Source organism: Narcine bancroftii, chromosome 1 (assembly GCF_036971445.1).
Source record: "Narcine bancroftii isolate sNarBan1 chromosome 1, sNarBan1.hap1, whole genome shotgun sequence".
NCBI lineage: Eukaryota > Metazoa > Chordata > Chondrichthyes > Torpediniformes > Narcinidae > Narcine > Narcine bancroftii.
This window is the reverse complement of record NC_091469.1, coordinates 118,190,971-118,216,199: the sequence shown is the minus strand read 5'-3', so window position 1 is coordinate 118,216,199 and position 25,229 is coordinate 118,190,971. Positions and strand designations below refer to the sequence as shown.

At 41.5% G+C, this 25,229-nt stretch overlaps 1 protein-coding gene across 7 annotated transcripts in view; it reads right to left on the bottom strand.

Moving 5' to 3' along the window:
* Positions 1-25,229, bottom strand: part of tnpo1 (transportin 1) — a 164,707-nt gene that overhangs the window by 92,889 nt on the left and 46,589 nt on the right. For 5 of the 7 annotated variants that reach the window (XM_069937016.1, XM_069937015.1, XM_069936994.1 and 2 more), the window contains exons 2-4: positions 23,305-23,418; positions 22,058-22,133; positions 4,164-4,313 (exon numbers count right to left, since the gene is read on the bottom strand). In XM_069937016.1, coding sequence (XP_069793117.1) covers positions 4,164-4,313; positions 22,058-22,133; positions 23,305-23,418 — 340 coding nt within the window. Of the gene's footprint in view, positions 1-4,163; positions 4,314-22,057; positions 22,134-23,304; positions 23,419-23,525; positions 23,925-25,229 lie in introns of those variants that run through there. The other 2 variants (XM_069937013.1, XM_069937007.1) reach the window with 2 other exon arrangements.

Below are 25,229 nucleotides of genomic sequence, written 5' to 3'. Positions count from 1 at the left end.
CGGAATGTGCCAATCTGTATGGGCTTTTATAATGCATCAGGAGACAAACTACATAATGAATATAATGGCAGAGGTCAATTAATTTTCTAGTACACCTTCAAAGTTGTGTGGAGCATGTAAACTGGAAAAGGATATGATATAGCCTCAAATTTATTCCACCACACAATATCAAAGCTAATCTGAATTCCAAATTCACAAGTATATTTCTTCTTAATGTTAAGATTTGTGAAACACAAGTATTGTCCCTTAAATTTAAGATTATCCATCAACTAGATAATTTAAGACGAGAACTAAACTACATTCCTAATTTGAGCCACGTGGACTAGTGGGAAATTGGTCAGCCTTGATCTCATTTGATATATTCATTATCTGGACTTTTAGGTCAGACAAAACCCAGACATTGGAGGGTGGGAGGAAACCAGAGCACCAGAAAAACCCACACAAGACACGGGGAGAACATACAAAGTCCTTACACACAGTGCCAGATTTGAACCCAGGTTGCTGGTGCCATAATAGCGCTGTGCTATCTGCCACCCTCTTAATCAGGTACTTTTCATTCCATGTGCATGATCTTGTATCTGATGACTACAATAATGCTGTGATCACATCAGGTGCCATGTGGTTTACAGAATTTAAAAAAAAGTTCACAATTCTGTGACAACACTCTGGAAGAACTACTTTACTGGTTTCTGTCCTCTGCTCTTTTCCTGCATGTCCTTCTATTGAATTTGCAGTATGTCCATTCCCATTACTTTCCAGACAATAGAGTCCAGTTCATAATACAACAAAAAAAATTCATCTTCCCTCTCAAGGAGGAAGAAAGTTGGAAACTACATGTCAGTCAACTTGACAGCTGCCATTGGGGAGGGGGGGGGGGGGGGGGGGAAGTAAAAACTGATAATGGTGTCATGTAAAGAGCTTAGAAGATATATGGCAACCAAGCAAAGTCAACATGGTTTGTGAAAAGAAATCTACTTTGATCAATTTAATGGAGTGTTCTGAAGAAGCAACATATGCTCAACTGGTGAATGTAATATTCTATTTCCAGAAGGCTATAAGAGGTACGTACAGAATAAGGCTATTTCGCCAATCGAACATCCTCCAACATTCAAATCATAGCTTATGTTTTCTTTCCTTTTCCTGCCTTCTCCCCATAACCATTCATGTCCTTACTGATTAAGAACCTATCAAACTCCACTTCAAATCTATCCGATGACTTGGCCTTCACAGCCATCTGTGACAATGAAGTTTACAAATTCCCCAAATCTCTGGAACCTCATCTCGGTTCCAAGGGATATCCCTTTATTCTGAGGCTGTGCCTCTGATCCTATACTCCCTCAAAACCAGAAACATCTCTTTGTCCACTCTATCCAGGCCATTTGGTAAGTTTCAATTGAGATCCTCCCTCACCTTTCTAAACTCTAGCAAGTACAGGCCAGAGCTATCAAACACTCCTCATATATTAACCCTCTCATCCCCAGGATCATTATCGTAAACCTCCTCTGGACCCTCTTCAACACAAGCACATCCATCCTTATGGAGCCCAAACCTGCTCACAATGCTCCAAGAACAATCTGACCAATGCCTTAGAAAACCTCAGAATTACAACTCTGCTTTTATATTCTCATGGTCTTGAAATGAATGCTAACATTGCATTTGCCTTCCTTACTACTGACTCAATTTGCAAGAAAATCCTTAAGGAATCCTGCTCCAGGATTCTCAAGTCACTTTAGACCTCCCCTTTCTGAATTTTCTTCACAATTAGAAAATAGTCTATACCTTTATTTCTCCTACAAAAGGACCCCTTCGCTTTGTCAGCCGCAACAGCAAGCACATCCCGGAGGCCAACCACTAATTCACACCCCAATGCCACAACTGATTTGTGTCCATGGTCTCATGTACTACTAAGTTGAGTAGACATAAATTGGAGGAACAGCATCTTATATTGATGCCATCTCAGACGGAATCAATAGCGACCTCCAATTTCCATTAATTCATCCCCTAGTCTCGGTTTTCCTCATCCCCATCTCCCTTCCTCTAGCTCCCCAGTCCCTTCCTTCTCCCAACACTTTCTGAACCCCTACCACCCATAGCCACGCATCTCCTGCTAGCCTGTATTCCTCCCCTTCCATCCTTCTCCCACACCACCTTCGTATTCGGACATCTAATCTTCAGAAATCTTAAACATGGCCCTCAGGCTTGAATGAACCATTTCCCAGCATCTGTAGAGTTGCTGTTTTCCTCCATATATGGGTCTTCTTCTGACTAAAGTAATAATCGCTTAAGAGCAGAGAACAGTGCTGGGGCTCAACATTTTTTTTAATTTACAAGTGATACAATTAATTTGGACGAAGACATTATAATCATACCTGGTAAATTGGATGATGGTAGAGACAGAAAAGTAAATGTAAAGATTACATAGAACATAGAATAATTAATCAGGAAAAGACCTCAGAAATGTGCATCATGTGAGAAAATTTGAGATTTACCATTTGGCAGGAAAAAAAATAATGAAGTACATTATCTAAATGATCTAGAGTCTGAAATTTAGAGGAATTTGGATGTCCTAGCGCATGACTAAATAAACAAAAAAGGCAACCGAGTGTTTAGGTTTTGTACTTCGTCCTTTTGCTAATTGCAAGGTGAACAGAGGTTAAAAGTCTGGAAGTTATGTCATTATGTACGGCATTGGTGATACCAAATCTGGAGTACGGTGTACAATCTTGATCTCCTTAAAGAAGGAGGCTAATTCATTGGAAACTGACTAACCATATGAGCCATGACGTTTAGTAGGATTTTTTTTTAAGCAGGAAACAAAGTTATACCAATATACATGTAATACGTAGGCTAAGAGATCAAACAACTAAAATACATAATAACGCAAGGATTAAATATAAACAGACCTAGAACTGGTTCAGTGACTGAACAGTATACCGCTTGAGCTGTGGCTATTAAATAAGCAGAATAAAAAGCAAAAGTCTTAAAATTCTGAAAGCTTCTGAGACTGGGGAGTCCATTTCAAGGGTTAGGAATTTAAAACAGGATTAAAATAATTTAAAGCATTTCTTAAAATGAGAGGTGTTGGCAGCATGGAATGTTAGTAAGCCTGAGATCACTGTATCATTGAAAGGGCAAGTGGATACCTGTTTCAACCATCAGAACATAGAGGACCAAATCAAAAGAGCACCATGATTAATTTTGGCATGGTGTGATAAAACTGATACACATTGATGGCTGGTGAAATGGGGTATTGGGGCTCTTTCTATTTTATAGCCTGTGGTTCTAGCTTGTAACCACCTTTAGTCTACAGCAGACTACGAAAAAATATTGATAATTTGTTATCCAATTGTTTTGAAATTCCAAGGTTCAGCTTCTGGCTCACCTTGACCCCATTCCCTACTGATCAGGTACACCAAAATATTTATTATTCAGTTCTACAACATCTAAAAACAATTAAAAGGGAGTTAGGGTATTAATAAGGATAGATTCCAATAGAAATGATGATAATCCAACTAATTCCCAGGGATTATGAGATTTACTGTACCTGCAACATCTAGAATAGATCATTCACGCAGTTGAAGGAAACAGGAAAAACCATTTTACAAAATAAATGATTATAATTAGTTTAATAAACACCTTAAAATTCTACATTATGTTCTATTATGAGGAATTCATCTTAACCCATGTATTGGTTAATAAATCACCTACAAGAGAAAACTTAAAATAGAATCAAATGCTTCCTTTTGAAGAGATAGATTTGATAGCTCATTATTAGCTTATTATTTTGTCCAGTAAAAACAATAGTTGAAAAATTCTCAAATGCAAAGTATTCAAAGATAGTATGAATGTACTAAATAAATATGTAAATAATCCTATTCTAGACTAGGCAAAAGAAAAAGAGCACTCAACTTCACAAGACCTGCAAAAGCAATTAAAACACAATACATTAGAAAATGTATTAATTAATCTTAGTTAGGTTGGTTTCAGAATGAGTTGTTCTCTTGAACATTAGGAATAAGAGCAGAAGTAGGCCATCCAACCCGTTAAGCCTGCCCGGCCACTCAACATGATCATGACTGAAGAAACAATTATTTATTTCCAGAATCTTTTGAATAAAATATATATCATGAATCAACAGGCCATACACCTGTACAGCGACTTACCAACCGTGGCTCTTATTAAGGGTGAAGAATCACCAATGTTTCTCAGGCACTCATTTTTAATGAAGTCAGTGACCCCATTTGGAAAGTTGTGTAAATGTGCTTTCACATTGTTCTTCAAAATCAAACCACTCAGGGATCGCGTGGGTTCATCTGTAATGGAACAAACACATGTATTAAGCGCTTCAGCACCATTGTGCATTGTATTTTGAAGTCACAACAAAGTCAGAAACAGGACCAAGTGAAAAAAGAAAAAAAAAGAGAATCAATTTATCTGGTGTCTTTCGTATCATGAAAACCAAATAATCACTTGTCCCATGCAAATCCCACAATGACAGCACTGGATATCATTACTAACTGTTGCTCCACTCTGCAACCCCATATGTTTCAATGATATCTCTTCTAATTCCATGTTCAAGAGAGTATTTTCTCAGTCTACTTAACCTCTCTACAATGGATAAAACTCCTATCCCAGACATTCCCTTTTATTGTTAACTATCAAATCAAAATCTTGGAATCTACAAGAAGGAAATAGAACATTACAGCACAGACCAAAATATACAAAAACTCTAAACCCTCTCTTCCTCATAATCCTCTATTCAAAATAGGGCGTAGGCAAAAGGTATGGAATTATAGGCCAGTTAGTTTAACAACTGTGGTTGGAAAAATGCTTGAAGCTATCATTAAAGAAGAAATAGTGAGGCATCTGGAGCCATCAGGTAGATGCAACATGGATTAAGCAAAGGCAGGTCCAGATGGATGTTATTTAGTTGATTTTCCAGAAGGCATTCAATAAGGTGCCTTATAAAAGACATTCACAAGATAAGGATACATGAGTTGGGTGTGATGTATCAGCATGGTTAACCTATAGAAAGCACAGAGTTGGGATACACAAAGTGTTTTTCTGGTCGGCAATTAGGGTGAATGGGTTACTGCAGGGGTTGGTGCTGGGCTCATAACTGTTCACGATATACATTAATGATCTGGAAGAGAGGACAGTGTCATCAGCATCCAAGTTTACTGATGACACTAAAATTGAGTGGAAAAGCAAATTGTCTCTCTCTCTTTATTTTAAAGAGTTACTGTGCAGGTTTGAAACAGGGAAAGTCACACATATTTTGAAACCCAGATACAAAGGCACTGACATTCAAAGCCATAAAACCAGCATTATTGTTCTTAATTGAAAACCTAAAACAATGAATGTTTACTTAAAGAGACACCTGTTTAAACAAAAAGGGACCATCTGCTTGCTGCCATGTCTTTGGGAAATTGAAACTGAAAAACTAGTATTTGATCAAAGCAAGTCATGTGATTAATAAGACACTTCAGAAAGCAGCATTTTAGTTCATCAGAAAATCATCTGAGGACTCAGTATTAAAGTGACTTCAGAGGAAGGTGGTGACTTTGGCTGCTTCTCTTTGTTAAGAGCAGTAATGCTGTGGCCATTGCAATGGTCACTTTTGACTGACCCATATCTGGGTAAAGAAAGCAAAAATCATGCTTGCAATTGGGCCCTGGCCATTTTAATGGTCATTTCATTTAGCCCTTGCCTGGGTTTGTAGAAGCATCGCCTCATAAAATCACAAGTTCTGTAACCTCTTCAGAAGGGGGAAATTACGATAAATCATTCACAAGAAGAAACATTTCTCTGAAGGAAACTCAACAAGAATTCATGAGATTTGAGAAGTCTGAATTATTTCATAATCACTTTTGAACACTTTTAAAATTTCTAAGTTTCAACACAAGATTTCTAAGACTGAACTTTGAATCAACTTTTCAGAATTGTGCCCAAGCTATAATGGTTTGGGTAGTTCACACGCACATTTGCGCATAGTTGGGATTAAGTTTAGAGTTAAGCAAGGTATTATATTATTAATAATTAATAAAAATTATTGTTTTGAAAATACTATTGATGGTGAATTTCTATTGCTGCTCAACAATTCCCAACAGCCAATTCTCCGGTTTCCTCCAAGATGTTCCTTGAATGCTATCTTTTGACTGAAATTCTGAACATCTGCCCTTTTCGCATGACTTTTGCTTATGCTCACATAAGAGCTTGAAAATCCAAGACAAAAACCAATGCCAGGCACTCCTGGTAGCCCATGCCAGGCACTCCTGGTAGCCCATGCCAGGCACTCCTGGTAGCCCATGCCAGGCACTCCTGGTAGCCCATGCCAGGCACTCCTGGTAGCCCATGCCAGGCACTCCTGGTAGCCCATGCCAGGCACTCCTGGTAGCCCATGCCAGGCACTCCTGGTAGCCCATGCCAGGCACTCCTGGTAGCCCATGCCAGGCACTCCTGGTAGCCCATGCCAGGCACTCCTGGTAGCCCATGCCAGGCACTCACTATTCACTATGTTTTTTTTTAAACTTGCATCGTAAATCCCTTTTATACTTCCACCCCCAACTCAACTTAACGCACATCCTCCAATATGTAATTTTTACCCTGGAGGAAAAAAAGTTCCTCATCATCTCCTCCATCTCTCTCGATCTTACAAATATCCATAGTCATCCTCCAATTTGTCCATACCCTCTCATTCAGTCAACATACATAACCTTTCCACAGTCTCTACATCATGCCTGTAATAAGACACACAAGACAGTAACAGGCCCTTCCAGCTCATAAGCCCATGTCACCCAAATACCCTAATTAACCTACAGTCCCCATAAGTTTAAGGGTGGAGCACCCAGAGGAACCCATGCAAACAAGGGGAGAATGTAGAAACTCCTTAGACAGTGCCAAATGGAATGCGGGTTGCTGACACCATATTAGCGTAGTGCTAACCATTACGCTAACCACGTTAGCAAATGAGTTGCATTAATAAACACTTTTGTAAGACTCAGCAAGAATAAAACCAGATGAACATTGAACTTCAACCTATGTATTAAAATTGAACACAGCAACATTGTTCCCAGCCTAGTGCATCTGGCAAAGATGTCCTTACAAACACATCCAAGTTGGAAACAAGTCCCACAAATTAGACAAGCTATAACTTTCCAGACTGCATGCCAGATTCCATCATCATGCCTTGGCACATCCTGCTACACCAATGGAACAAATCCAGCAGAAGTGGCAGCAGTAATAGACAATCAGGAAGAGTAAACCTGACAATCCTCAACTTTAACAGTGGAAGTGAGTTCTAGATATCAGATTAGAAAGGGCAAAAGCAAGTCTTCTATTTCCTCAGCCCACCACTTTATTCCCGCAGATGATGAAAGTGCACGTTCCCCTACTGAACAACACTTGGAAGTAGAGAATAGCCAATACTGCAATATGTTCTGGGTAGCAGCTTAAACATCCATCACCCAGCATTGTTTAGTTCAATCACCATGGTTGAGTTGGCAGAATTCCAAAGAAATAGATACTTGCCCAGGTCAGTGGCATTTGTGAAGAGCAAACCAAGAATGTGAATACACAATTTACATAAAAATAGTACATGCATTCTAAACAAAAGAAGTATCACTTCATAGAAATGGGCAGGCATGTAGGTCTGTTTCTGTGCCACAAAACTCGAGGACTCGAAAGAACTAGATAACTAGTCAATCAAATCAAAGCCCAGCGGTCTTGCTTCTTTTCATCATGAACTGAACACAATTAAATAGTTTTTACAATAGACAATAGAAGCTGGAGTAGGCCATTTGGCCCGTCGGGCCAGCACCACCATTTTAGATCATGGCTGATCATTACCATCAGTACCCCTTTCCAGCCTTATCCCCATAACCCTTAACTCCGTTACCCACAAGAGTCTTATCTAACTCTCTTTTGAACATAGTCAGCGAATCCGCCTCTACCACCCTCTGTGGCAGAGCATTCCACAGATTCACACTTCTCTGGGTAAAAAAATGCTTTCTCATCTCCGCCTAAAGGGCCTACCCTGAATTCTTAAACTATGCCCTCTAGTCCTCGTCTCCCCCATCATTGGGAACAAGTAATCAGACTTCACCTTGTCTATCCCCCTGATGATTTTATATACCTCAATCATGTCCCCCCTCATCCTTCTAAACTCCAATGGATACAAGTCTAGTTTTTCTAGCCTTGACATCCCTGCCATCCCTGGAACTAACCTTGTAAATCTGCGCTGCACACCCTCTATAGCTAGTATGTCCTTCCTCAAGTTTGGAGACCAGAACTGGACGCAATACTCCAGGTGGGGTCTCACCAGGGCCCTGTATAACTGCAGAAGGGCTTCTCTGTTCCTATACTCCAATCCCCTCTTTATGAAATCCAACATTCATTTGCCTTCTTCACAGCTTTCTGAACCTGCATGCTAGCCTTCAGTGACCGGTGAACAAGTACACCCAGATCCATTTGCACTTCCCCACTCCCTAGCTTGTCTCCATTTAAATAATACTCAGCTTTCCTATTACTTCCCCCAAAATGAATAACCTCACATTTGTTCACATTGAAATTCATCTTCCATTTAGCCGCCCACTCCTCCAGCCTGTCCAAGTCCCTCTGCATTTTCCTGACATCCTCCTCACACCCCACACCGCAACCCAGTTTAGTGTCATCTGCAAATTTGCTCATGTTATTCACAATCCCCTCATCCAAATCATCAACATAAACTACAAACAACTGAGGACCCAACACCGATCCCTGAGGCACTCCACTTGTCACATCCTGCCATTCTGAAAAAGACCCATTCACTCCAACCCTTTGTTTCCTATCTCTTAACCAATTTCCTATCCATGTCAGCACCTTACCTCCAATGCCATGCTCCCTGATCTTGCCCACTAGACTCCCGTGCGGTACCTTATCAAAGGCCTTCTGGAAGTCCAAATACACCACATCCACTGGCTCTCCCGAGTCCACCCTCTTTGTCACATCCTCAAAACATTCCAGAAGGTTAGTCAAGCATGACTTACCCTTATGGAATCCATGCTGACTAGCCCTTATACTATTATTACTGACTAAGTGTTCTGCTATTTCTCCTTTTATGACTCCAATATCTTCCCCACCACTGATGTCAGGCTAACCGGTCTATAATTTCCCGTTTTCTCCCTCCCTCCTTTCTTAAAAAGCGGCACCACATCAGCCACTCTCCAATCCTCAGGGACCTCCCCGGAATCTATGGAACTTTGGAAAATGTCGACCAGTGCCTCCACAATTTCCATAGCCACCTCTTTAAGCACCCTAGGATGCAGCCCATCAGGCCCTGGGGATTTATCAGCCCTCAGTCCCAACAATTTACTCATAACCTCCTGCTTCTGGATCCGGATATCCATTAGATCCCCTACCTCCCCAGTAAAGTTCCCCAAGTCTCTTGGTATCGCATGACCACTACCCCCTAACTGACTATAACCTATATCCTCTTTGGTGAAGACAGTTGCAAAGTATTTGTTAAATTCCTCTGCCATCTCCTTGTTTCCAGTAATAATTTCACCCTTGCCCATTTTCAAAGGGCCAATTTTAGACCGAACCAATTTCTTCCTCTTCACATACTTAAAAAAGCTTTTGCTATCCTCCGCAATATTATCTGCTAATTTCCTCTCGTACTTCATTTTCCCGTCTCTTATGGCTTTCTTAGTTACCCTCTGATGTTCTTTGAAGGTTTCCCAATCCTCTAATTTCCCACTCCGCTTCACTATCTTATAATTACTCCCTTTGGACTTGATAATGCACTTGATTTCCTTAGTTAGCCAGGGCTGCCATTTGCATCTCCTAGAGCCTTTCCTCCACTTTGGAATAAATTTGTCCTGAATCCTGTGAAAAATGTCCATAAAAACCTGCCATTTTTCCACAGTTGTCCTCCCAGCTAGTGTATCTTCCCATTTTATTTTGGATAGCTCCTCCCTCATAGCTGCAAAATTCCCTTTATTTAACTGAAGTACATATGCTTCCGACTTCCTTTCCATTTCCCTTTCTAATTGCAGCTTAAAAGTAACCATACCATGGTCACTATTCCCTAATGGCTCCCCTACATCAAGGTCACTTATTAAGTCTGCGTCGCTGCACAGCACCCAGTCCAGAATCGACTTCCCCCTGGTAGGTTCCTCCACTAGCTGTTCCAAGAAAGTATCTCGTAGACATTCTATAAACTCGCTCTCTTGTGTTCCTGCCCCCGTCTGATTATCCCAGTCCACCTTCATGTTGAAGTCCCCCATAACTACCGTATTGCTACCACTTTGACATGCCACTCATAATTCCTGATTTATACTACTACCGATATCTGAGCTACTTTTCGGAGGCCTGTAAATGAACCCCATTATATTCCTCTTGCCCTTGCAATTTCTTAATTCAATCCAAACAGACTCTACCTCACCTGTTTCAATGTCCTTCCTTTCAAACGCCTGAATCTCGTTTCTTACCAACAGAGCTACCCCACCTCCTCTTCTTAACTTTCTGTCCTTTCTAAAGGACGTGTACCCTGGAACATTTATTTCCCAATCCTGCCCTTCCCGCAGACATGTCTCCATTATTCCGACAATGTCATAACCTCCCATCGCCATTTGCGCCTCAAGCTCATCCATTTTATTCCTTACACTCCTTGCATTCATACACAATACCTTGATGCCATACCTCCTTTCTCCCTCCACCTTGGTTCTTGGTGCATTCGTTCTTATTCTCCTATCACTTTTAGCTCCCTTATTCCTTATTGTTTCACCGTCTATCGGAACCACCCCTATATTCTCTCTCCTATCTACTTCCCTATCAGTCCTGTTCCCTTCCCCCTGCCAAATTAGTTTAAATCAGCTCCGACAGCTTTATTAAACCTAACTGCCAGTATATTGGCCCCCTTCGCATTCAGGTGTAAACCATCCCTCCTGTATAGGTCCCGTCTTCCCCAGAAGAGATCCCAATGGTCAATGAACCTGAATCCCTGCACTCTGCACCATTCCCTCAGCCACACGTTAAACCTCTTGAATTTATTATTCTTGCCCCCACCCTCGCACAGTACAGGAAGCAGCCCCGAAATTACAATCCTGGAGGTCCTGCTTCTCAACCTCCTTCCGAGCTCACGGTAGTCTCTCTTCAGGATCTCCTCCTTCAATCTATCTACGTCATTTGTGCCCACGTGTATCAGGACCTCTGGCCGGTCTCCTTCCCCCCCCAGGATACTCTGAACCCTATCCGAGACGTCACGTACCCTGGCTCCTGGGAGGCAACACACCATACGGGAACACTTGTCAGGTTCGCAGAATCTTCTGTCCGTTCCCCTAACGATGGAGTCCCCAATGACCACTTTGTTCCCCTTCTTCTTCTTCCGTACCACTGTCTCCTTTGGCGCTACCTCTGGCAGGTTATCTCCCCCTACTTCATCCAATACTGTATATTCGTTGCTAAGATCTGTAGCATTCCTAAATGCTCCCTTGAAATTAACTAAGGCCTGATTTCCTGAAGTCCCTTTAGGACATTAGTTTCCGTGCAATTACAAGTTAGTAATTGCACGGAAACCCAACTTAGCAGCCAGAAGTACCAAATGGACAATCCATCTTACCTTCCTTCCAAGATCCCCATTATCATAGAAACAATCAATTTAATTTATTCCATGTAATAAAGAAACAGCCAAGAGAATGGAGACATTAAGGATATGAGATGAGAGGGGATTCCATGTATTACATTGAACACTTCTACTTCAGAAATGAATCATGTACATATTGATCCAAGTTCTTGTTTCCCTCCAAGAGGAGAGGAAAAAAAACCCTTAACCCATTCAGCCTCCTGATTGGTACTGTATATCCATTTCTCAGCTCTTATATTTTTGTAACACTCCAGCTCCTTGTATTGTAAAAGAAACATACATACATATTAAGAAGTACTCCCTTTACAGATGTAATCTGATCAAGATTTTGATATATAGATATGCATCGCTTAATATCCATGATAATTTGTGAAATTGGACATTATGCAATGTGAATATTGTGCGAACACCATATTATATACTTAGCAAGCTATGTGGGATACTGTAGTTGTATCTGTAAACTTTTTATTCATAAAAAGTAATCAGTTGTGGGGACCAACCTAGGGCTTTGGGCAGAGAGCGGGGCAGTGTGGGTATACAATATATAATTTCCTATAGCTAGCGATCATTTTTTCTAAACTGTTTCAGATTTGCGCACGTTAACTGAATAATTATGGGACCACGATGTGTATGCGGTCAGTCGACACCCGACCAGACGTTATGCAGCACGTACCTGTATTTAACATTCTTCTCCTTCAGTTCAAACTCTTAAATGAACTACTACTGTTTACAGAGTCAGAGTTGTTAAGCAGATAAATTAATTGCTCAGCCCAATGTCCATTTTGTTTTGCTCTCATATGGATGCATTTTTCTCTGTCTTATATGTTTAGGCATCTCTAAAATCTTTTAAATGTAGTAACTGTATCTGATTCCACCACCTCCCCTAGGAGGTTCCTAAGTAGCTATAAGAATAAAAAGATATTAACAAGCTGCATTACTTTTTTTTGTCAAATTTATTTTTATTGGGGAATCATTTTCTAAATCATTTGTGGCTTTCTTTACTCTTCCAAACCCAAAGTTCATCATTTTATATTTAGAACGGAATTCATTTTGTTAGTGCTCTTTTGTATACCAAAAAGTGACAAGACATTGGATAATGGATTACTGGAGTTTTACCAAATGTTCAAAAATGCTGAGGTTTTGTATGATTTCCTAAATGCTCCCTTGAAATTAACTAAGGCCTGATTTCCTGAGGTCCCTTTAGGACACTAGTTTCAGTATCCAATACTCCCTTTATGCTGACCAAGGCCCCCACTTTTCTCACTTCCTTCAAATTTACAGGGTTTGCAGGATTCCATCTAAAAAAAATGAATTAACTGTCTTTGTTCATTAACTGGAATAGAATACAAAAGTGCAGAAAATCTGCCACCCTGGCATCATTCATGTCCTGAGCATGTTGGATTGAAAATTTGTCTGTATTAGAAAAATGTACTTTTGACCCAGCTGAAGGGCCACTCCCTATTTTTTACCTGTCTGAATATCTATAATCCCTACCCCACTGACTGTTTTTAAATCAGTTTGATAACTATTCTGCAACTCAATGTTTTGATCCCAATCACATAGCCACTTCTTTGGCTTGGCTTCGCGGACGAAGATTTATGGAGGGGTAAATGTCCACGTCAGCTGCAGGCTCGTTTGTGGCTGACAAGTCCGATGCGGGACAGGCAGACACGGTTGCAGCGGAAAATTTGTTGGGGTTGGGTGTTGGGTTTTTCCTCCTTTGTCTTTTGTCAGTGAGGTAGGCCACTATTCTATTCCTAATCACACATTTACTATGCTGTTAATCGAGCCCACTATTTCAAAGAATTCAATCAGCTTATCAGTAAGACGAGATAGATATTCCATTTTGGAAAAAAAAATCATTAAAAATATGAAAGACTAAGCACCATTTGTGGAAAGAGGCTAAGCAGCATCTGTGGAGAAAGGCAGTTAACATTTCACGCCAAAACCCCTTCATCAGAACTCAAAAAGAAAGCAAGTTAGTCTAAAAGCAGGGAAGGTGCTGAGGTTGGAGCATAGCTACTAGAGCTTTATTTCAGGTTTCCAGCATTGCAGTTTTGGAATATAACAGAAGATATTATTCAGTAATTGGGCAGTATCAAAGGCAACAGTTGAGCTTTTGAGTCAATGAGATACCTTCAGTTTTGACAAAAAGGTGATCAAAAAGAAAATGTTTTGCCCCATCATCCGCTGTATTTTGCTAGTCTTTAATTATTGTTGACTGGTTATTGTCTCTGAAACTATGCAATTGTCTTTCTTTGATATCAATTGTGACAATACTTAATTGGCTTTAAACTACCATGAGACACAGCAAGATACAACAGTTTCAGATTCTGAGAAGGAATACCTACACAAACTGCTTTGGATGCCTGATCACTCCAAGTTTCAGGGGTAAAAGTAGACAAATTCTGTACTAGGGATAATTCACTGCAATATTTCCATTTATCAAATTAAATAATTTCACAACTGTCCAGTGTATTTATAACATCTTCTGTTGCGTCCCAAAGTGCTGGAAATCTGAAGTAATTTCTTTGCAATAAGCAGCATCTATTGAATGGGAAATAAAGTTGATGTTTCAAGTGCTGGATATTTCTTCAGAAACAGTTTTGGAGCAACAAGTTTTTCTAACTCCTATAGCAATTGGAGACTTGAGAAAAGTGTGTCAAAAATGTTGCTGAATCATCTAATGATACATTCGGACAGTTAAATTAAAATACTTGACAAAAAGTAGAGCATTTAAAGAATATCTTAAAGGAAGAAAGGGAAGAAATCTTTAGGATGGGAATTACAGAGCTTGTAGTCTTGGCAGCTGGAGCCACAATGGAGCAGTTTAATTCTGAGATGCTTAATGAACCACAATACGGAATTCAAAGCTCTGGGAAAGAATTCCACATGCTAGTCAGCAAACACAAGATTGTTGAACATGTACATCTTAAGGCAAATTAGCACAGAAACAGCAGTTTTAAATTATCTGCTTATGGAAATAAATCTACAAAGTCCATTCCATTCTGGTTGAAGGGTGGAAGCAGTATGTCAAAGGAGGTAGAGCCAAAGATGGATCATATTTTCGAGGTGTTAATAGAAGGTTATGATATATAGAAACATAGAAGATAGGAGCAGGAGTAGGTCATTCGACCCTTTGAGCCTGCTCCACCATTCAACGAGATCATGGCTGATCTTAAAGTTCAGTACCCCGTCCCCGCCTTCTCTCCGTAACCTTTAATACCTTTATACTGAAGAAATATATCTAATTCCCTCTTAAATATATTTAATGAACCTGCCTCTACTGCCCTCTGATTCACCACCCTCTGGGTAAAGAAATTCCTCCTCATCTCGGTCCTAAATGGTTTGCCTATTATCCTCAAACCATGGCCCCGGGTTCTGCATTTTCCCATCAATGGAAACATCCCATCTGCATCCATTCTGTCCAGTCCTGCCAGAATTTTATGTCTCTATGAGATCCCCTCTCAATCTTCCAAACTCCAACAAGTACAATCCCAATTTGCGCAATCTTTCCTCACAAGTCATTCCTGCCATTCCAGGTATCAGCCTGGTGAATTGCCTCTGCACTCCCTCCATTGCAAGAACATCCTTCCTTAGATAAGAACATCCTTGTGAAGTGCTGGTTCGATTTTAATTGAGAGATGATTGAACCCAGTTCTCAAGAAGAAAGATTATGGTACGAAAAGTAATGTCTTTGGAATATTTATTTGGAAGAAGCCATGCTAGTTTGGATTTAAACAATGGGCAAACAGTTTGACAATTTAATGGATGATAACGTGCCGCAGCTGCACAGTCCCGGCAACCAGTTCAATTGTGACGTCCAGTGCTGGTTGTGCAGAGCTTGCACATTCTCCGAGGTGGGAGACATCCCAGACTTGCTGGACAGATGGCTGGTTTAATAAGTTAAGTGGCCATCAATGAGTTTTAGAATCAGGTCAATGAGTTTTAGAATCAGGTGAGGGGAGGGAAGTTGATGGAAAACAATGAAATGGGATTCATGCAAATGTATGCTGGGTGGTCTGCATGGATTTGGTGCACAGAAGGGCCTGCTTCACTGGAGTATGACATTATGACTAATCAGAGGGTCACAAAGCTATTATAGCGGGACAAAGTTTGTTGTCAGTGTACACATAGAACATGACATGCTGCTGAAGAGCTACAGCATGACATATTCTTGAAAAATAAAAATCAAGGATATATTAAGAAGGACCAAAAGAGATTACAAGAGTGGATGAATGAAAAAATAATAAATTGCTGGTGATTTTGACTGCAAGTGGATAGCCACGAGTGAAACCAAGCAAGCACATTGCAACCACCATGGGAGAAAGGTACGGTGATGAACCTCAAACATCAACAAGGAGGTAGAACTACTTTTGTGCTAATCATTTAGAAAAGTGGCTCTGACAAAAAGCAATATCCCAATTCATTGATTTAGGAACCTGTAACATGATCATGGACTTGAATGAAAGGGAGATTGAAGATCTAGGATGTTGGTAAGGTTAACAGTTGGAATAGAAGCCAAGGTGATTCTGGAATAGGAGCCAAGATGGCAATTCCAGAGGAAATTATTCCTACGACAGGGAATGCAGGCCATTAGAGCCTACAAAGCAAAGACGAACACTATAGATGGCTGCAATTCTTCACTACCCATGGAGCTGAACACTCATGTCTGCTTTAAGAACAGTGCCTACTAGAATTCCTGAAAAGGCTGAGGATGCTGTGATATCTGTCTCTGAGGGCGACATCAGAACAACAGTCAAGAAGGTGAACACTCGCATCAGGCCCCGACAGCATACCTAGCAGGATACAGAAAATCTGCACCAACCATCTAGCCAGAGTATTCATGGACAGTTTCAACCTCTTATTGTGTCAGTCAGAGGTTCGAACCAGCTTCAAAAAAGCACCAATCATCCCAGTACCCAAGAAGAGTAGTGTGGGCTGCCTCAACGACTACCGCCCAATAGCACCAAATTCTATTGTGAAAAAATGGTTTGAGGTTAGTCATGGCCAGAATTAACATGTTCCGAAGATCTGGACCCATTGCAATTCGCCCATCATCATAATCGCTCCACAGCAGATGCAATATCACTGGCTCTCCACTCAGCTGTGGATCACCTCAAAAACAGCAATTCATACATGCAAATGGTCTATGGCTCGGCCTTCAATACCATTATTCCCTCAGTGCTGGTCAAGGCCTCTGTATTCCATTCTGCAAGTGGATCCTTGACTTTCTCATCTGAAGACCACAGTCAGTATGAATTGGAAACGTCTCCTCCTCACTGATCATCAACACATGCACACCCCAAGAACGTGTGCTTAGCCCTCTGCTTTACTCGTTATACACCCACGACTATGTGGCCAGGCACAATTCCAATGCCATCTACAAGTTTGCCGATTACACCAGTTGTCAGCAGAATCACAAATGGCAATGAGGAAGCGAACAAGAGGGAGACGGATCAGATAGTTGAATGGTGTAACAACAACCTTGCGCTCAACCTCAGCAAAACCAAGGAGACGATTGTGGACTTCAGAAGGAAGTCAGAGGAACATGATCCAGTCCACATTAAGGGCTCAGTAGTGGAGGGGGTCAAGAACTTCAAATTCCAAGTTGTCAACTTCTCCAAGGATCTGTCCTGGAGCCTCCACGATGATGCAATCACAAAGAAGGCTCACCAGCAGCTATACTTTGGAGGAGATCCAGTATGTCACTGAAGACTCTCAAAAATTTCAAGAGGTGTAATGTGGAGAGCATTCTGGCTGGTTGTACCACTGCCTGGTATGGAGGTGGCAACTCCCAGAACAAGAATAAACTCCAGTGGGTTGTTAACTCAGCCTGCATCACAGGCACCAGATTTCACTCCATTGAGGACATATGCATGAGACAGTGTCTTAAAAAACCAGCCTCTATCCTCAAAGACCCCCACCACATAGGCCATGCCCTCTTCACTCTGCTACCAGGAGCCTAAAGACAAGCACTCAGCGGCACAAGGACAATTTCTTCCTCACTGCCATCGGATTCCTGAATTATCAATGAACCAAAAACACTGCCTTATTTTTCATGTACTATTATTGATATTATTTTATTTTTATAGTAATGTCGTAAGATGGTTATAATATGAATGTTTGCTCTATGACGCTGCCGCAAAACAACGAATTTCATGACTTGTTCATGACAATAAATCCTGATTCAAGACAACAGAATAAGAAGTCTCCTGGATGTAAGGCATGAAGGGCGAGGAAAAAAAAGCCAAGAATTTTACTTAAATTCCTATATTTAAGGCCTGGGGTGCAGGAAAGGGGAAGATTGAAAGCTTTGCCCAGTAGAGGCCAAACTTCATCAACCTTTATGATGATCCTGAAGATTCTGTTGTATATAAAACCTCTTATTTAGTAGGATACTGTATATCAACACTTAGGCAGTCAGTATACACCAAACACTTAAATCTCCATCTTAATTGAACAATACGCAATGTCACACAATATATCTAACTCATCTTCCATAGTTCCCACTTCACTGCATAAGCATATCCATCTCATTCTAGGAGGAAGACTGCAAGCAAACAAGTTTTTCAATGACACAACATACCTTGTCAGTTTCATAATCATTTTACCTTCTAAGGAGTCTACCATGCGAGGACACAGTAAGAATATCATGCAGAATGAAGTGCATCTGGCACCAGCCACCGATTAATTGCTGATCAAGGATTTTTTTAGTGTGCCAGTTTGAATTCAACCTTGAAGTTTCCAGAGTGTGCGTGTGTGTGTGTGTGTGTGTGTGTGTGTGTGTGTGTGTGTGTGTGTGTGTGTTTTTTATTTAAAAAAATAGTTTCCAGAATAAGCACAGCCACTGTGCAGTCAAGAAGCAACTTCGAGGTCCCGGAGATAATCCACCCTGCTACAGTGGCACAGAAAAACTGAAGCTTATATTGAGGATGAGTATCCAGTGAGCAAATTCAATGGTATGGGTATGTCCTGAGAGCTACAAAGGGGTGCCATTAGACCACATGCATTTATATCATACAGCATTTGCTTGCAATCCACTGTCCCACTCGATATATTCTTCAAAGACTCCACCTGGAGGAGGCATCAGCAGAAATGGAGGAAAAAGATGGGATACCACAAAATAAACTCAAAATTAATTCAGAATATCAGTGCCCACATTAATTAGAGCAGTACTATATCCTCATGGAGAAATAGCACAAAAATACACACTTTGGTTCACTGTCCATCAATCATCCATTTATACCCATCCTTTTTTTGTTATATTCTCTCTATAGTGTCATCAAATCCACCCAGATTCTATCATCCACTGACACACTTTAGTGTACAATTAACCCAGGAACTTGAAACACTATTGACAAAAAGATTTAGAAGTGAGGGCGAAAGAAGCAGGGGTAGAGGCTTAAAGAAGCCTGGATAACAAAATAACAAGTAGGTCAATTAAGAGCAGCTACTGTTGATGTTTAATGGAATTCAGATAGATCCAATGTGAATAGTTAAACAATCCATCTGATTCCTTCATGTCTCTCTCAAAAAGAATGTTGTTAAAATATTCCAGATGAATAATCAGAGCATGTAATTTTTTTTTATATATATATATAAAATGGGAACTACTCTGCCAAAAGTTTTAGATGTGAAAATAAATTAGTTACTCCTGGAATTTAACAAATTGAGAAATTAGAGATTAAACCAGCAAGGTTTCGAAAGCACAGATCTATCTAAATTGGGGAAATTTTATCCAGGAGTAAATAGCTTTAAGAATAAAGGAAATAATATTTCTGTGGTCTACAATTCAGACCACATGGAAAACTTGGAGAAGTTTAGGAGGTGATTTAGAAGGGGGATTCAAAATTTACATGGAACTGCAAGTTGAGAATATAGGAAACCAAAGTAAAGTGGATGAAAATCGTCAATAATCAGAAAATGAGAAGTTGCTTGGTACAGCTGCAGAGGCAGGAAAGCTGTCAAGTTATCTTGAGGAGTTAATTTTCTATTTTTTTTAAATGGGAGCAGTACAAAATTATTTTTTTTTAATGAGGAAAAAGTTGAGATGCTCAAAAGCATCTCATATCCAAGTATAATTTGGTGCTAAGCATCATATTGGAATATCAACAATATAAATGCAATAATTAGTGGTTATAGTGGAAGCTGGTGCCATCTCCCACCGTCTAGGATACCATCCTCACCAAGATTTCTAAGCTGTTATCACAATTGTTTCATTGTTAGCATAGGTATTATTGCTTGTGAACAAGACACCTTGAGGAAGATGCCCGGGCATGATGGCTGATGATTCGCAACTAAAATCCACTTGACGAGGCACATTTGATAGTCGGGAGATGGGCAAAATAGACCTCTGCACGTTTGCTGTGCAGGAATATCAAAGTGTAAAACTGATCAATCAAGTTTGCTGCTCACAGAAATTCCCAAAAGAATCCTTCAGGGGATGCCAATCTTTGGCTTGGCTTCGCGGACGAAGATTTATGGAGGGAGTAAATGACCACGTCAGCTGCAGGCTCGTTTGTGGATGACAAGTCCGATGCGGGACAGGCAGACACGGTTGCAGGGGAAAATTGGTTGGTTGGGGTTGGGTGTTGGGTTTTTCCTCCTTTGCCTTTTGTCAGTGAGGTGGGCTCTGCGGTCTTCTTCAAAGGAACTGTGAGGCGCCAAGATGCACGGCTTGAGGCGATATCAGCCCACTGGCGATGGTCAATGTGGCAGGCACCAAGAGATTTCTTTAGGCAGTCCTTGTACCTTTTCTTTGGTGCACCTCTGTCACGGTGGCCAGTGGAGAGCTCGCCATATAACACGATCTTGGGAAGGCGATGGTCCTCCATTCTGGAGATGTGACCCACCCAGCGCAGCTGGATCTTCAGCAGCGTGGACTCGATGCTGTCGGCCTCTGCTATCTCGAGTACTTCGACGTTAGGGATGAAAGCGCTCCAGTGAATGTTGAGGATGGAGCGGAGACAACGCTGGTGGAAGCGTTCTAGGAGCCGTAGGTGATGCCAGTAGAGGACCCATGATTCAGAGCCGAACAGGAGTGTGGGTATGACAACGGCTCTGTATACGCTTATCTTTGTGAGGTTTTTCAGTTGGTTGTTTTTCCAGACTCTTTTGTGTAGTCTTCCAAAGGCGCTATTTGCCTTGGCGAGTCTGTTGTCTATCTCGTTGTCGATCCTTGCATCTGATGAAATGGTGCAGCTGAGATAGGTAAACTGGTTGACCGTTTTGAGTTTTGTGTGCCCGATGGAGATGTGGGGGGGGCTGGTAGTCATGGTGGGGAGCTGGCTGATGGAGGACCTCAGTTTTCTTCAGGCTGACTTCCAGGCCAAACATTTTGGCAGTTTCCGCAAAACAGGACGTCAAGCCAATAAAGTTGTAGAAAAACTATATATACACGCAAGAGAATGTGAACCTCAAAAGGTAGTAGCAGGAGAGTACACAGGGTTGGAATGGGAATTGGAAGGAGCCTCGAATAGAGGAGAAATAAAGCAAGGCATCATACTAAAAATCTAGGACAGAAAATGAAGGAGGCAAAATTTTCAGTTTCTCCTAATTTCAACATAAGATGCGCAAGCAACTTTCAAAACTCAAAAAATTGCAGGTGCTGAAGATGTGAAATAAAGAAAATACTGAAAACAAGTCAGGAAAGGAAGAAATATTTCAGTTTGAAGATCCTTTGCAAGAACTGGGAAAGAAAACAAGTTAGCTACAAGTTGCAGAGGATAAAGAAGAGAAATGGAAGGACAACGAGAATATAATTTCTGATAAGGTGATAGGAGTGTAAGTTTTTGAGATAACCAAATTAAATTAGTTTACTCTCTTTCCCATTTCTGGCAAAGAACCTTCAACCTGTAACATTAACAGTTTCTTTTTGCACCCCGCTTAATTTTTTCAGCATTTTTTTGTTCACAACAATTAGACTGTTAAAGGAACTATCAAAGGTTCAAGACAAAGTTCAATAAAATTAAAGATTAGATTCTGTGAAACTATCATTCAGAGTAAAATTAATGGCAGAATAGTTACTGTAAACGGGGCCATATTACAAGTTTGACAAAATCCAAAACAGCTTGATTAAATTTAAACCACCTCATCTTTACTGTCTTTTTATAATTTAACGTCTCTGCAGTCATTTCAAACAAAAATTATGTTTAATCAACAAGGTTGTATGAACCAATTAATATTGACATATTATTCAAAGCTACAAGGAGGGAATATGAGATCTATGAGAAGGATACATTAGTATCACAAAATTATATCCATCAATGCAATGATTACGAAGTGCCCAATCATGCTTGAACTGGGAAAACATCAAACAAGTTTCACAATTTGGATTTGTCATAAAACTTCAAAGTTTAAACGGTCATCATTATGTATGCTGTGCTACAGATTTTGTTTCAACAAGCTGGTCATTCCTCCAGTCCAACCTACCTTCGGATTTTAACTTCGTCAGAACAAAAATCAAATAGTTATTGAAGTCTGGATATTGATTGAGTTGCTCCAATTTCTTAAAGAGAAATGTTAAGGAACTATTGTGTCCCTGGAGTAAGAAAACAATTTTTAAAACGTCGTCGTTTTCCAGCTTAAAAACGGAAAATAAAGTTTTCAGCAGTTAATCAATTCTGCAATGGACAGAAATGTATTTAAAGTGGAAGAGTGAATAGCGGGGCCTGAGTCCTTGGAGGATGATGTTCACCTCCCCCATCAGCCAATTGCTACAACGTGAGCCGCATGGCGATGGTGTGCGAACCTACCCTCTGGAGCTGAAGCACCGTGACAAAATGAGTACGCCACAGGCTGAGCACTCGGTCTGCACGGTCACCGGCTGCACGCAAAATAAAACCAGGAGCAAGTCAGGAAACCCACAAAAAGCATTTAAAATTGAGCATCAATAAACCGTCGTTCCCCAAGGGTGCGGGGGCATGGGGAGGGAATTCGGGGGGAAGGGGGGGGAATGGGGGGGAATTCGGGGGGAAGGGGGGAATTCGGGGGGAAGGGGGGGGAATTCGGGGGGAAGGGGGGGAATTCGGGGGGAAGGGGGGATTCGGGGGGAAGGGGGGATTCGGGGGGAAAGGGGGAGATTCGGGGGGAAAGGGGGGATTCGGGGGAAAGGGGGATTCGGGGGAAAGGGGGATTCGGGGGAAAGGGGGATTCGGGGGAAAGGGGGATTCGGGGGGAAAGGGGGATTCGGGGGGAAAGGGGGATTCGGGGGGAAAGGGGGATTCGGGGGGAAAGGGGGATTCGGGGGGAAAGGGGGATTCGGGGGGAAAGGGGGATTCGGGGGGGGAGGGGGATTCGGGGGGGGAGGGGGATTCGGGGGGGGAGGGGGATTCGGGGGGGAGGGGGATTCGGGGGGGGAGGGGGATTCGGGGGGGGAGGGGGATTCGGGGGGGGAGGGGGATTCGGGGGGGAGGGGGATTCGGGCGGGAGAAGGGGGGATTCGGGGGAGGGGGGATTTGGGGGGAAGGGGGAGGGGGATTCAGGGGGAGGGGGGATTTGGAGGGGAAAAGTAGCTCTCTCGGCCTCTTCACGTTCGCCAACACCCGCTCACGTTCCAGTGGAGACAGAAGGAACATTTCCCGGCCGGGCGGGCAATTCTCAGTGTTTCTTTTTTAAAAACAACAAGAAGAAGGTGGTGGGTGGGCCACACGGCCGAATTTGCGGTCGACAAAGGATACTTGCTGAACAGATCTCTGGATGGCGGTGTCTGGAGACTGCGACTCCTTGAGCAGCTGGAGGATTTGTTGGAGCCCCTGCTCGTCGGGTTTCCACTCGTACTCCATCTTGGTTTGCTGCAATGAGACAGACAGGAGGGAGAGTCGGGTCAAACGCCGCTGATCGCCGTTTAACACAGCCGCAAAAGTCGCATTAAAATCCACCTTCCTGAATTATTACCAACCTACATGCACGGGGTGTGTGGGGAGCGGAGGGGGGGGCGTTTAATAAAATATCCTCCTTCAGACAGACGTGACGATCGCCGCTCCGCCGAGGCCTAACGCGACAGACTCGTGGCGAATCTGCAATCCACTCAGACAACAGGAGAGCAGTGCCCGCTCTTCCCTGGGTCCTAAAGCGCGGCGTCCAATCCCGGACCTGCAAATCACATTCTCTGGGTCCTCCGAGGAAGTGACCCCCCACGCTCTGCGTTCACAGACGCCACATTGATTTTGCGAACTGGTGGAAGAAAAATTTTCACGGACCTGCCCAATTTGTGCAGCATTTATTGTTAACTAAACAAAAAAAACAAGCCACGATTTTGATCCTAACTACACAGTCGATTCTAACAACCATAACGAACCGCGGAGGCCCGACATCATAAATGTATCAATTCCTTTGCCCACTGCAAAATATTTCCTTCACACACCAGTAGAAATGAAACATTTGCTCTCCTCCTCCTTGGGGTCAGGATGACGCCCAATTCTAAATTCAGGATCCCCCCCCCCCGCCCCCTTTTCATCACATTAAATAAAATGAATGATCTTGCAATTCGGTAATACTCTCTCGGAGTGACACACAATTTCTCCTATAAATTGAGGGTGCGATCAAAATCAGAATATTATTGCTTCAACAAGGGAGACTACCACTAGATGATGGAGGAGTTTGCCTGCGCAAGCTGTAAGCACAGCGAGGTGATGAGACAATTAAGTACCGTGGAAAACTTTCAAAGATATTTTTTTAAAGTATATTCCAGTTCAAAGCAAGGACAGTGAGGGTGGGGGATAACAAAGGAAATAAAAAGAGGGTATTAAATTAAAAGTTCACGTGTTTTAAAAAAAATCAACAAGTGAGAAACTGGAAGATTGGGAAAGCTTTAAAAAGCAAAGAAACACTAAACAAGCAATCAATATTTTGAAAGTAAATGAACAAATTATAAGAGGTAGTAGAAGTTTTTATAATTATATAAAGCAGGAATGGGTGGGTAATGTGAATGTAGGTCCCTTGGGAGATCAGAAGGAAGTATTCATTCCTCAGTACTATAATATGGAAATGGCTGAGGCACTGAGCAGCTATTTTGTGTTGGGTCTTCACATCTAGTAGAAGGCACATCTAAAACACCCAAAAAAAAAGAGGTTATGAACCTCGATACAATCAGTATCTCCTTTTACAATATTTTTATTAACATTGAAATTTCACACCCAAAAATACAGAGTACATACAGGTCTATATTAAAAGTCAAGAAGATACATTACACTTATATCATATAATTTCATCCAAGGTACCCCATATTTTAATCAAACATTATATTGTATTGCTATTTTATTATGAAAAAGGAAAATCTAAACTCACAACCAAGAAAGAAGCTGTTCAGCCAAAAATATGACAGAATTCTTATGAGTGATAAGTTACCTCATTAATCAACAGTTCTACCTTCATAACAAATCAAAGATTATAAAAGTAACTCAAAAAGAGACCCCACATTTGAATTCAAATCAAAAATTGAGTGTCTAATCTTCTCTAAATTTAAGGATGACATGATGTCATGTAGCCACTGAACAGGATTAGGCAGAGTAATGTCCCTCCACCTAAGCAACACCACCCATCTAGCCATAAGAGAAATAAAAGCTAATACTTGCAGCACAGATAGTGTTGCCCAATATTTCTC